The sequence below is a fragment of the Eschrichtius robustus genome, chromosome 13, assembly GCF_028021215.1.
Source record: "Eschrichtius robustus isolate mEscRob2 chromosome 13, mEscRob2.pri, whole genome shotgun sequence".
NCBI classification, from domain to species: domain Eukaryota; kingdom Metazoa; phylum Chordata; class Mammalia; order Artiodactyla; family Eschrichtiidae; genus Eschrichtius; species Eschrichtius robustus.
Window position 1 is genome coordinate 22,745,662 of NC_090836.1, and position 13,472 is coordinate 22,759,133.

At 36.7% G+C, this 13,472-nt stretch overlaps 1 protein-coding gene across 2 annotated transcripts in view; it reads right to left on the reverse strand.

Moving 5' to 3' along the window:
• The window catches only part of ITPR2 (inositol 1,4,5-trisphosphate receptor type 2), a 524,186-nt gene that overhangs the window by 362,758 nt on the left and 147,956 nt on the right, over positions 1-13,472 (reverse strand). For both annotated transcript variants that reach the window (XM_068561342.1, XM_068561340.1), the window contains one exon: positions 12,910-13,070. In XM_068561342.1, coding sequence (XP_068417443.1) covers positions 12,910-13,070 — 161 coding nt within the window. The remainder of the gene's footprint in view (positions 1-12,909; positions 13,071-13,472) is intronic.

Here is a 13,472-nt window from a genome sequence, read left to right on the forward strand (position 1 = left end):
TCTCCCATTCCGAGGGTTGTCTTTTCGTCTCGTTTATGGTTTCCTTTGCTGTGCAAAAGCTTCTAAATTTCATTAGGTCCCATTTGTTTATTTTTGTTTTTATTTCCATTACTCTAGGAGGTGGATCAAAAAAGATCTTGCTGTGATTTATGTCAAAGAGTGCTCTTCCTATGTTTTCCGCTGAGAGTTTTATACTGCCCAGTCTTACATTTAGGTCTCTAATCCATTTTGAGTTTATTTTTGTGTATGGTGTTAGGGAGTGTTCTAATTTCATTCTTTTACATGTAGCTGTCCAGTTTTCCCAGCACCACTTATTTAAGAGACTGTCTTCTCTCCATTGTATATCCTTGCCTCCTTTGTCATAGATTAGTTGACCATAGGTGCGTGGGTTTATCTCTGGGCTTTCTATCTTGTTCCATTGATCTATGTTTCTGTTTTTGTGCCAGTACCATATTGTCTTGATTACTATAGCTTTGTAGTATAGTCTGAAGTCAGGGAGTCTGATTCTTCCAGCTCCGTTTTTTTCCCTCAAGACTGCTTTGGCTACTGGGGGTCTTTTGTGTCTCCATACAAATTTTAAGATTTTTTTGTTCTACTTCTGTAAAAAATGCCAATGGTAATTTGATAGGGATTCCATTGAATCTGTAGATTGCTTTGGGTAGTATAGTTATTTTCACAATATTGATTCTTCCAATCCAAGAACATGGTATATCTCTCCATCTGTTGGTATCATCTTTAATTTCTTTCATCAGTGTCTTATAGTTTTCTGCATACAGGTCTTTTGTCTCCCTAGGTAGGTTTACTCCTAGGTATTTTATTCTTTTTGTTGCAGTGGTAGATGGGAGTTTTTCCTTAATTTCTCTTTCAGATTTTTCGTCATTAGTGTATAGGAATGCAAGAGATTTCTGTGCATTAATTTTGTATCCTGCAACTTTACCAAATTCATTGATTAGCTCTAGTAGTTTTCTGGTGGCATCTTTAGGATACTCTATGTATAGTATCATGTCATCTGCAAACAGTGACAGTTTTACTTCTTCTTTTCCAATTTGTATTCCTTTTATTTCTTTTTCTTCTCTGATTGCTGTGGCTAGGACTTCCAAAACTATGTTGTATAATAGTGGTGAGAGTGGACATCCTTGTCTCGTTCCTGATCTTAGAGGAAATGCTTTTAGTTTTTCACCATGGAGAATGATGCTTGCTGTGGGTTTGTCGTATATGGCCTTTATTATGTTGAGGTACGTTCCCTCTATGCCCACTTTCTGGAAAGTTTTTATCAAAAATGGGTGTTGAATTTTTTCAAAAGCTTTTTCTGCATCTATTGAGATGATCATATGGTTTTTATTCTTCAGTTTGTTAATATGGTGTATCACATTGATTGATTTGCATATATTGAAGAATCCCTGCATCCTTGGGAAAACTCCCACTTGACCATGGTGCATGATCCTTTTAATGTGTTGTTGGATTCTGTTTGCTAGAATTTTGTTGAGGATTTTTGCATCTATATTCATGAGTGATATTGGTCTGTAATTTTCTTTTTTTGTAGTATCTTTGTCTGGTTTTGGTATCAGGGTGATGGTGGCCTCATAGAATGAATTTGGGAGTGTTCCTTCCTCTGCGATTTTTTGGAAGAGTTTGAGAAGGATGGGTGTTAGCTCTCCTCTAAATGTTTGACAGACTTCACCTGTGAAGCCATCCGGTCCTGGACTTTTGTTTGTTGGAAGATTTTTAATCACAGTTTCAATTTCATTACTTGTGATTGGTCTGTTCATATCTTCTATTTCTTCCTGGTTCAGTCTTGGAAGGTTATACCTTTCTAAGAATTTGTCCATTTCTTCCAGGTTGTCCATTTTATTGGCCTAGAGTTGCTTGTAATAGTCTCTTAGGATGCTTTGTATTTCTGCAGTGTCTGTTGTAACTTCTCCTCTTTCATTTCTAATTTTATTGATTTGAGTCCTCTCCCTCTTTTTCTTGATGAGTTTGGCTAATGGTTTATCAATTTTGTTTATCTTCTCAAAGAACCAGCTTTTAGTTTTATTGATCTTTGCTATTGTTTTCTTTGTTTCTCTTTCATTTGTTTCTGCTCTGATCTTTATGATTTCTTTCCTTCTGCTAACTTTGGGTTTTGTTTGTTTTTCTTTCTCTAATTGCTTTAGGTGTAAGGTTAGATTGTTTATTTGAGATTTTTCTTGTTTCTTGAGGTAGGCTTGTATAGCTATAAACTTCCCTCTTAGAACTGCTTTTGCTGCATCCCATAGGTTTTGGATCGTGTTTTCATTGTCATTTGTCTCTAGGCATTTTTTGATTTCCTCTTTGATTTCTTCAGTGATCTCTTGGTTGTTCAGTAATGTATTGTTTAGCCTCCATGTGTTTGTGTTTTTTACAGATTTTTTCCCTGTAATTGATTTCTAATCTCATAGCGTTGTGGTCAGAAAACATGCTGGATATGATTTCCATTTTCTTACAATTTACTTGATTTGTGACCCAAATGTGATCTATCCTGGAGAATGTTCCGTGCGCACTTGAGAAGAAAGTGTAATCTGCGGTTTTTGGATGAAATGTCCTATAAATATCAGTTAAATCTATCTGGTCTATTGTGTCATTTAAAGCTTCTGTTTCCTTATTTATTTTCATTTTTGATGGTCTGTCCATTGGTGTAAGTGAGGTGTTAAAGTCCCCCACTATTATTGTGTTACTGTCGATTTCCTCTTTTATAGCTATTAGCAGTTGCCTTATGTATTGAGGTGCTCGTATGTTGGGTGCATATATATTTATAATTGTTATATCTTCTTCTTGGATTGATCCCTTGATCATTACGTAGTGTCCTTCCTTGTCTCTTGTAACATTCTTTATTTTAAAGTCTATTGTATCTGATATGAGTATTGCTACTCCAGCTTTCTTTTGATTTCCTTTTGCATGGAATATCTTTTTCCATCCCCTCGCTTTCAGTCTGTATGTGTCATAGGTCTGAAGTGGGTCTCCTGTAGACAGCATATATATGGGTCTTGTTTTTGTATCCATTCAGCAAGCCTGTGTCTTTTGGTTGGAGCATTTAATCCATTCACATTTAAGGTAATTATCGATATGTATGCTCCTATTACCATTTTCTTAATTGTTTTGGGTTTGTTTTTGTAGGTCTTTTTCTTCTCGTGTGTTTCCCACTTAGAGAAGTTCCTTTAGCATTTGTTGTAGAGCTGGTTTGGTGGTGCTGAATTCTCTTAGCTTTTGCTGTAAAACTTTTGATTTCTCCATTGAATCTGAATGAGATCCTTGCCGGGTAGAGTAATCTTGGTTGTAGGTTCTTCCCTTTCATCACTTTAAATATATCATGCCACTGCCTTCTGGCTTGTAGAGTTTCTGCTGAGAAATCAGCTGTTAACCTTATGGGAGTTCCCTTGTATGTTATTTGTCATTTTCCCCTTGCTGCTTTCAATAATTTTTCTTTGTCTTTAACTTTTGCCAATTTGATTACTATGTGTCTCGGCATGTTTCTCCTTGGGTTTATCCTGTATGGGACTTGCAGCGCTTCCTGGACTTGGGTGGCTATTTTCTTTCCCATGTTAGGGAAGTTTTCGACTATAATCTCTTCAAATATTTTCTCTGGTCCTTTCTCTCTCTTTTCTCCTTCTGGGACCCCTATAATGCGAATTTTGTTGCATTTAATGTTGTCCCAGAGGTCTCTTAGGCTGTCTTCATTTCTTTTCATTCTTTTTTCTTTATTCTGTTCCACAGCAGTGAATTCCACCATTCTGTCTTCCAGGTCAGTTATCCGTTCTTCTGCCTCATTTATTCTGCTATTGATTTCTTCCAGTGTAGTTTTCATTTCAGTTATTGTATTGTTCATCTCTGTTTGTTTGTTCTTTAATTCTTCTAGATGTTTGTTAAACATTTCTTGCATCTTCTGGATCTTTGCCTCCATTCTTTTTCCGAGGTCCTGGATCATCTTCACTATCAATCATTATTCTGAATTCTTTTTCTGGAAGATTGCCTATCTCCATTTCATTTATTTGTTTTTCTGGGGTTTCATCTTGTTCCTTCACCTGGTACATTGCCCTCTGCCTTTTCTTCTTGTTTATCTTTCTGTGAATGTGTTTTTTGTTCCACAGGCTGCAGGATTGTAGTTCTTCCTTTTTATTTCTTTTCCTTTGTGCTTCGTCTAGTTTCACGTGCTCACAGGGGGCCGCGTTCAGAGGCCTCACATGCGGCGCTTCAGATTGTGAAAAGGCAGCACCGGTACTTCATGATGGCGGCAGTGGGCTGCCTGCGGAGACTCTGCGTGGGACACATGCTCTGAGATCTAAACTAAATTCTTAATTCAGATTCTTTTCTTTTTCACTATTAACTCAAACTACATTTCTTTTTTTTTAACATTTTTATTGGAGTATAATTGCTTTACAATGGTGTGTTAGTTTCTGCTGTATAACAATGTGAATCAGCTATACATAAACATATATCCCCATATCTCCTCCCTCTTGCATCCCCTCCCACCCTCCCTATCCCACCCCTCTAGGTGGTCACAAAGCACCAAGCTGATCTCCCTGTGCTATGTGGCTGCTCCCCACTAGCTATCTATTTTACATTTGGTACTGTATATATGTCCATGCCACTCTCTTACTTCACCCTAGCTTACCCTTCCCCCTCCCCATGTCCTCAATCCATTTTCTACGTCTGCCTCTTTAGTCCTGTCCTGCCCCTAGGTTCTTCAGAACCATTTTTTTTTTTTTTTTAGATTCCATATATATGTATTAGCATTCGGTATTTGTTTTTCTCTTTCTGACTTACTTCACTCCGTATGACAGACTCTAGGTCCATCCACCTCACTACAAATAACTCAATTTCGTTTCTTTTTATGGCTGAGTAATATTCCATTGTATTTATGTGCCACATCTTCTTTAACCATTCATCTGTTGATGGACACATAGGTTGCTTCCATGTCCTGGCTGTTGTAAATAGAGCTGTAGTGAACACTGTGGTACATGACTCTTTTTGAATGATGGTTTTCGCAGGGTATATGCCCAGTAGTGGGATTGCTGGGTCGTATAGTAGTTCTATTTTTATCAAACTACATCTCTTAATCTTCATTACATTTCAATTTCTCCCTGTACAGAAGAGGAAAAACTTAATTGAACTTCAGAGAGAGACTAGAGTAAGTAATCAGATGCTCTAAATTGTTCTGAAAGTATTAACTGATCTATAAAAATCATAATATTCTAAAATCATACACTAATGTTCACCTTTAAATTCTACATTTCAGTTATTATTTTAACAATTACTTGAACTTCAGTGGCATCTAGTACCTAAAATGCCTGGAGAACAGTTCCTCCCTTAGCCTTCTTCCTCCTTCCTGCAATTTTTCATTTTCTATATGAATTTTTTATGATCCCAGGCACTAGACCACCAGGGAGTTGTACCATATGTGAATTTTTTGATACAACAAAAGCTATCCAACAAATATTTAAATATGTTTTATCCAAGAAGATGTGGTATATATATATACAATAGAATATTACTCAGCCATAAAAAATAATGAAATAATGCCATTTGCAGCAACATGGATGGACCTGTAGATTATCATATTAAGTGAAGTAAGTCAGATAGAGAAAGACAAACACCATATGATATCATTTAACATGTGGAATCTAAAATATGACACAAATGAACTTATTTACACCTTATTTATAGAAACAGACTCAGAGACATAGAAAACAGACTTACGGTTACCAAAGGGGAAAGGGGGTGGAGGATGGATAAATTAGGAGTTTGGGATTAGCAGATTTATATATAGTAGCACAAACTACTATATATAAAATAGATAAACAACAAGGTCTTATTGTATAGCACAGGGAACGATATTCAGTATCCTGTAATAAACTGGAATGGAAAAGAATATGAAGAAGAATATGTATATTTATGTATAACTGAATCACTTTGCTGTACACTAGAAACTAACACAACATTGTAAATCTACTATACTTCAATAAATAAATAAGCTTTATCCATATACGTTAGCATAATTATTCACTGTTATTAGCATGATCAATCATGATAACATCAATAAGAAAACTACAATTTAAGAGATTCAGCGACTCTAGAAAAGTGTGGAATGTATTCAGTTAGGAAGCATCTTGATCTTATCTCCAGATTTACCTCCTGCAATGGAATGGAGTTAAGTGGACACACCCATAATCCAGAATTTAGCCACAACACCCAAATTTCAGCACACTTCCAAGGATCATAAACTCCACCCCCAAACTCCAGAGATATTATGTTTTCTTGTGTGCCTATTTAAAATTTTAACCCAATCTATTTCTTTTCAACAACACATCTAACGAATAGGATTCACTCACACAACTTCTGTGGGCAACCACAGAAATGTAAAACATGATTCCTCCTCATCAAAATGTGGTGTGAATTTCTTTTGAAATTGTGACTCAATGTCTTCTATATCATTCTGTTATTCTTAAAAGAAATAATAAAACGTTTATTTTGAGCTCAGATTTCTTCAACAAACTGAAATTGAGTTGAACCTTAGTGGCTCAATCTACAAGTCCAGTCCGAGCAGAAATATATCTGCATTTTCTTTTTAAAAGTATTAGTGTTCTTTTTCTCTTGCTGTTTTGAGGATATTGTATTCAGATGTTTAGACTCTAAGAAAGGGCAACTTTGGGAGCAACTACAAATGACTCTGCTTCAAACTCCTCCAAATGGCCTAAAACTTGGTCATAGTTAATGGAGTGATGATGAAGAAAATTAACAGTCTTGACTGAGGATCACTGTACATTAACCTTATTTGCAGAGCCCACCTCCCTTGATGTTGAGGCAATGATAGCCAAGAAAACTAGTCTTCTCTTTTGACCTCCGAAACTGTTGAAACCTTATTCTTTTGTCTTTTCACCTCAAGCATCCCACCTGTGGCAGACAAAACTGGGTTTTTTCAGTTTAGATCAAATTACAATTCTATACTGGGAGATGGTTAGGTCCTACTAACTCATTCAATCTTATTAATCTGCTTTTACTAAAAAATTTTTGTGTGACTTTTTTATCATATGCAGCAATGAGAGATAAAATATATTTTTTAAAAAGACATACCTAAAACCATAATAAAAAGCTTTGTGGATCAGGAATAAAATAAGAAAGACAGTGATGAGCAAGGATAATATTCAGTACTGGCAAGATAATAGGGACTGAAAGCATGTGATAAGGAATTAAACTAAAGACAAGAAAGCAGAGACTAAAGCAGGGCTTCTCCATCTCTTACAGGAACCTTAAAAATGTGGTGATCCCTGTTTGGGCCCTAGCTGTACAGTGAGTGGTAGGAGGAAAGAGAGGAAGCACACAGACAGGACTAGACATACCCACCTGTGATCTCAATGGCTAAAGCCTCAAATTACCATAAGACATGAACTCTCAGCCCTCAATATCAGATCTGGCTCCAGACTTGTTAAGGCAAGCCAGGTGGAGGCAACCATAAAACTAATAAAAAAGATGAGTGAATGTAGAGAGAGGATAGGCAAAAATCGCCCATCCAAGAAGAGCCTGCATATTTAAATTCCAAAGCACATGAGAAAAACTGACATTAAGAAAGCCAACCATCATACTAAAAAATCAGGAGGCCAATTTGTTACCAACAAAATGCAAGTAACAGAACAATTTCAAAATAACTTTTAAATAAGTGTTTCCAACCCTCAAAGAGATAAAGAAAATAACTATATACCAAAAAAGACAACATATATACAAGAGGGCAGATACAAATGAAGAAAAGGTGGCTATGCAAAAGAATCAACAGAAATCTGAGAAATAAAATTATAATCATTTAAATAAAAATATAATTCATGAAGGTAAACAATTATACACACATTCTAAGAAAAAGTAGTGACGTACAATATAGACAGTATTAAAAAAATCGATCCAGAAAGCAGCACAGATTCTAAAAGGCAAATTAAAAAAGGAAAGTTAAGAGATAAAGAAGATGAATTAAGAGGATCCAACAAACACCTAATAGGAGTTCCAGAAGAGAGATAAGAGGAAAAGACAAAGAAGTAATACCTGAAGGAAAATGGCTGAAAATTTTCCAGAATTGAAGGAAGACTTAAGTATTCTGATCAAAAGCATACCCTAAATGTCAAGTGGGAAAAACAAATATAAAAGTTACTTGTAAACACATTGTAGTGAAACTTTAGGACATCAAAGACAAAGGAAAAAATCTACAAAATTATCAGAAAGTAAAGAAAAATGCCAATAAAGAATAACAATTCTTAATGGCAACAAGAGATAATAGAAAATAATTAAATTATAACTTTAAAATACTAAAAAAAAGAATTGTCAAGCTAGCATTCCATACATAAAGTATCACTTAAGAGAGGAGGAAAAATAAAGACATTCTCACATACATAAAGATTAATAAGATTTATAACCTCATTGAATAGACTAAAGAACAAATTTCAGCAGGAAGAAAAGTGAACCCAGAGAGGAGTGAGATGCAAGAAATAAAAGCAAGCAGAACAAGAGGTAAAATACCTTAAGAAATATAATTAATAACTAAAAGAAATTTTTAGGAACTGGATTTTCAGTAATAAAAAGTGATACATCATAATTTATGTGACACAAGTAATTTAAAGAATAAACACAGAACTATGGTTCTAGACAACTATTCCAAAAAAAGATGGGAGGTAGAATGTCAGTGTATAATTAAAGCATTCTGAGGCATTTTTCTCCCATGAGAGAAGGAAATATATAATATCTTCAAGTTTTGTAAGAAAGAATATATAGTGGAAATGTATGACAAGAACATAAGGGCACTTGCGAAAGAACAGAAATATGATCCATAGCTTTTAAACCAGTAGAAGAAAAGGAAAAATAGGGAGAAAATAAAAACTTCATCAATCTAACAGAAAGCAAGAAAGAAGTGGAGGAAAAGAACAAAAAGCTACACCAAAGAAAGAAAATAACAAAGTAAGATACCCATAGGTATTAAGTCCAAACACATTATTTATCAAATGCAAAGTAATTAAACTTTAGCAAATTCAAATAGACTATCAGATTAGATTTTAAAAATCCAGCTCTCGGCCGCTCACAAGAGACATTAACAAAACAAAATGACCAGGAAATCTGAAACAAATGGATATTGAAAAAAAGACATCTAGTCAAACACTAAACAAAAGTTAGCTGTTGTCAGGATAGTAGTATCAGGCAAATAAAAATTCAAGGGGAGGTGATCACATGTTGGATGACCCCTGCTCCAGATCCTGAGCTCCTATCACGAGGAATTCGAACCAGTGCTCAAGCCCCCAAATTGCAGAAAGACTTGGCTGGGGTCTGGGCTGTTCACCACTGCATTGGCACTGTGTGTACACACGCTGCAGCGCCCAGTGCCTGGCATGGACCAGGAGTTCAGTAACACTGAAAACAAATGGACACTGAACTGTAAAGGCAGCAGAGGAACCCCACCTCTCTTTCCGTAGTCTCAGAGGTAAAACGTGGTGCATGAGTCACCTCCTCCAGTTCTGAACGGAGTTACCCCCACCCCCGCTCCATCCTCTCTCCTCTCCCACCCCAATGTGTTCCCAATACTGTCTATTTTGTTGGTGCAGCTATGCAGAAGAAAATCCCACTAAAAAAATATCTGAGGTTGAGGATCTTGGAACAGAACACAGGAGCTGTGCCTCCGGAGCCCACTCCTGGGGTGAATGAAAGGGGAGCGGAGGTGGGGGAGGGAGGGTTGGAACAATACAGGCATTTTCAGACAGATCTCCTATATTCTAACATGTTCCCTTTGACCTTGTATCATTCTTCGTGGTTTTGAGTAAAAGAATCTCTAATAATAACTTCATTCTCTGGGGAGGGGTGGGGGGAGTCAGAGTTGTGTGGAATTTTCAGAAAGAATTTTATATCAAATTCTAAAACTGAGAAAATAATATAAACACATTCAACTAAGCCTATAAGCTCCCCTGTACAGACAGGCAGCTTTGAATGAGTTTTGATGGGAGGTGGCTTTTTGGAAATTACTAAATGAAGATCAGTCATTGCAACTTCCTATTTCTCAGGCAAGACCTTCTTTTTGCTACGATATTTTTCACTCTAAAATAGTGGGGGAATAAAAATGCAGGATCCCTGGTCAGTCCTGGTCCACCACCTTCCTGAGAATCATCTCAAGAGGTTAAGATTCTCGCCGGCAGTAACTGAAGAAGAGTTACAGTCGGCAATGGCGGAGTGCTCATAATCAATCTTTATTTGTCCTTTTCTTCAAGGAACACCTTAATACTTAGCAAGGGAGACTTTTTAGCGAGGCTGAGGAAATTTCTGCGCGTATGTGACAATGACAGAGACAAAGAAACAGATTCATCAAAAGCAGAGTTAATAGCTAAATAACAGACATAAAAAAATTGGTATCTACACATGGGATTCCATTGCTTGTCACAATTGTTCTGATATTTAATTATCTGTTGTCCAGAACAGGGGAGCAGTTGCTTCAGCTTGTGGCCTTTATTCATTTCCCCCGATGGGGTTGGAGGTCGACTGCATACACAAGAGTGGTTTTCAAATGCAGGTTTGTTAGGGGGAAAACAGAGGTAAGAACAGAGGAAGCTGAGAAATAACTATTCCATTTGTTTGCATATTTATGACTTTTTCTATTGACAGGGTTGGAAGGAAGCAACTTGGATTTTTCTGTTCCTTTGTATTGTAAGACAGAGATCTAAAAGTTCATAAAACATATGTGTTTCATTATGGAATGCTTACCATGTGAATCCTATCAAGCCACCACGCAGAGTAGGAAGTGGAACACTGAAAAAGTCTCCTCAAATCTCTCCCCCCGAGAACACCATCCTGATTTTTGTGACAATTCTTTCCTTGCGTTTCTTTATAGTTCTGCCAATTTCTTAAACCCCAAAGAGTTTAATTTTGCTTGATTTTGAACTTTACAAATAATCTTACGGTGAATACATTTGTGTCTTGTTCTCACTCAATCTAAAGTTTATTAGATTTATCCATGTAGTTATACATAGATGTAGGTCATGTATTTTCATTGTTATATATGTATTCCGCCATATGACGATACCAAAACTGTATTCACCTATTCAACTGGTGATGGGCATTTAACAGTTTTCAGTTTGGGGTTATTTAGACTAAGGCTGAACATTCTTAAATGTGTCCTGGTGCACACATATAGGAACTTCTTTTGGACAGATGTTCAAGAATGTTCAGCCTAGGAGCAGAATTGGTAAGTCATGGACTATTTGCTTCTGTGTGTCTTTGTGTGTGTGTGTGTGTGTGTGTGTGTGTGTGCGCACGCATGCATGTGTGTTAGGAACACATGAGATCTACCGTTTTAAATTTTTATGTGCGTAATACAATATTGTTAACTACGGGCACAATGTTGTACAGCCGATCTTCATCTTGTATAAATGAAACTTCATACCCATTAAACAGGAACTCCTCATTTCTCCCTCCCCCCAGCCCCTGGCAACCACCAGTCTAGTCTCTGTTTCTATGAGTTAGACTATTTTGCAACGTTATTAACAACAGCCAAATAGGGAAACAAAATGTCCATCAATGGATGAATGCATAAAGAAAATGCAATATACACCTATGATAGAATATTATTCAACTCTTTTTCAGTTTTTCTATAATCTATTTTATTATCATCCGAAGATTACATATGCAGTTAAGAAAATGAACCAAATCATGCAGTCAGCCATTCTCTCGGTTCTGACTCCCCACAGCTGTGATATTAGGAGAACCAAAATGTGGAGGTCAATACTTTAATGTCAGCAATCTGCACCCTCCCTCCCCATCTGTACACACCTATTTCATTCATCATCTTGACAGTTTGCACAAGAAAACTGTCCTAAGAATATTATTCAACTTTAAAAAATAAGGAAATCCTGTCACATGTGACAATGTGGATAAAACTGGAGGACATTATGCTTAGTGAAATGAGCCAGTCACAGAAGGGCAAACACTACATGATTCCACTTACATGAGGAGAGATTGCTTCTTTAACTTTGCTCATTATTGTCAAACTATGTCCCAAAGTGCTTATACCAATTATTATCTCACCAGCTGTGTATGAGAGTTCCAACGTATGAATGCCTGGGAAATTGGTAAATAGCTTTTTCTTGTTCAAACTGAAAGGTATATAGCAGACCATGAAGTGGAGAAATACAGAGAATGCTTGTGCTCTGGTGTGTTGGAAACCTATGGACTTTAAAACCACACATGATTAAATCCCCCACTTACTGTGTGACCTTACCTTATTTGCTTAACCTTTCAATTTTCCTTTATGTAAGATGGGAGTAATGTCCATCTCAGGGCTGTTTGAAGGACTAGAGAAATATATTTACGTTGCCTAACATGGTACCAACATAAATTAGGGATGAAATGATTGATAGCTATCAGTATCATTCTCTGTCTCACTTATTTCCAAAACCAGAGGTGAAGAATCAAAGATCCAGTTTCTCTGAGGGAGTTACAAGGGCAGAGAGGTACACTTTGCAGATTGTTTGCTGGTATTATATAACATGCTTGTTTTGTGGTACTTGAGCAGAGAAATGTATCTTGAATAAATAAGAACAGAAAAACATAAAACCTCTTTTAGGACCTTTTGAACTCCCAAGTCAAATATCAAATCAAGTGCAGCAAAAGGCACCTCTTATGAAACATTTAAAAGGAAAGACCAGAGAGTAACTAAAAACAACTGTGTTCAAGCCAAGCTAAAATGGAAAAAGTAAATATTCCACCAGATTTTAATGTCACCATTTTCATTCACTCACCGGGATCTGCTCATTCAGAAGCAGGTGTGCTGCTATGGAGACCATTCTACATATTCCCTTAGAGTCATTCATTCACCTGAGGTCTACTGCAAGAGTTGACAACTGACTCTATGATTTAAAAGTCATTTTAAAAGTCACTAACCTCCTTTCATTCTGAGTTATTGTGCCGTTTTCCAGCTTTTTAACTGTGGTCGCCAGCACTTTATTTGCGTCATTGGCGAAGTCTAAGTCTCGGACCTCAGACAGCGGGACAGACACAATGGCAAAAGCTTCTTTATCTTCTTTTGTTTGGCAAGTTCCAATCTGCAATGCGTTTTTCCACTAAGATTAGTTGTTTTACTAAATATGCAATATTCTTCAACTACTAACACATCTTAGTACTGTTTAAGAGATACAAAACAGGAGTAGAGAATCCAAACACAGTAATTCCTACATGCATCGTCCACTATGAAAGCCTATAGGGACACAGATTTTCCGTGCCCATTTCCTGCCTTGTTCTCAAAGCCAGACCAGAAATGTATCCCTTTCACACATGCTCTTTGCTTCAGTTTCAACAGAGGAGAGGAAATGCCCTCCTAGAATCTTCTTCCCTTTCTACTTGCTGCTCCCACTCTTTTGGTATCTCTGCTGCATCTTCCTGAATCACAGCCTGGCTGCAGTCAAGCCTCTAAATTCAGCTACCTAAAGCAACTGGTAGGCACGAGT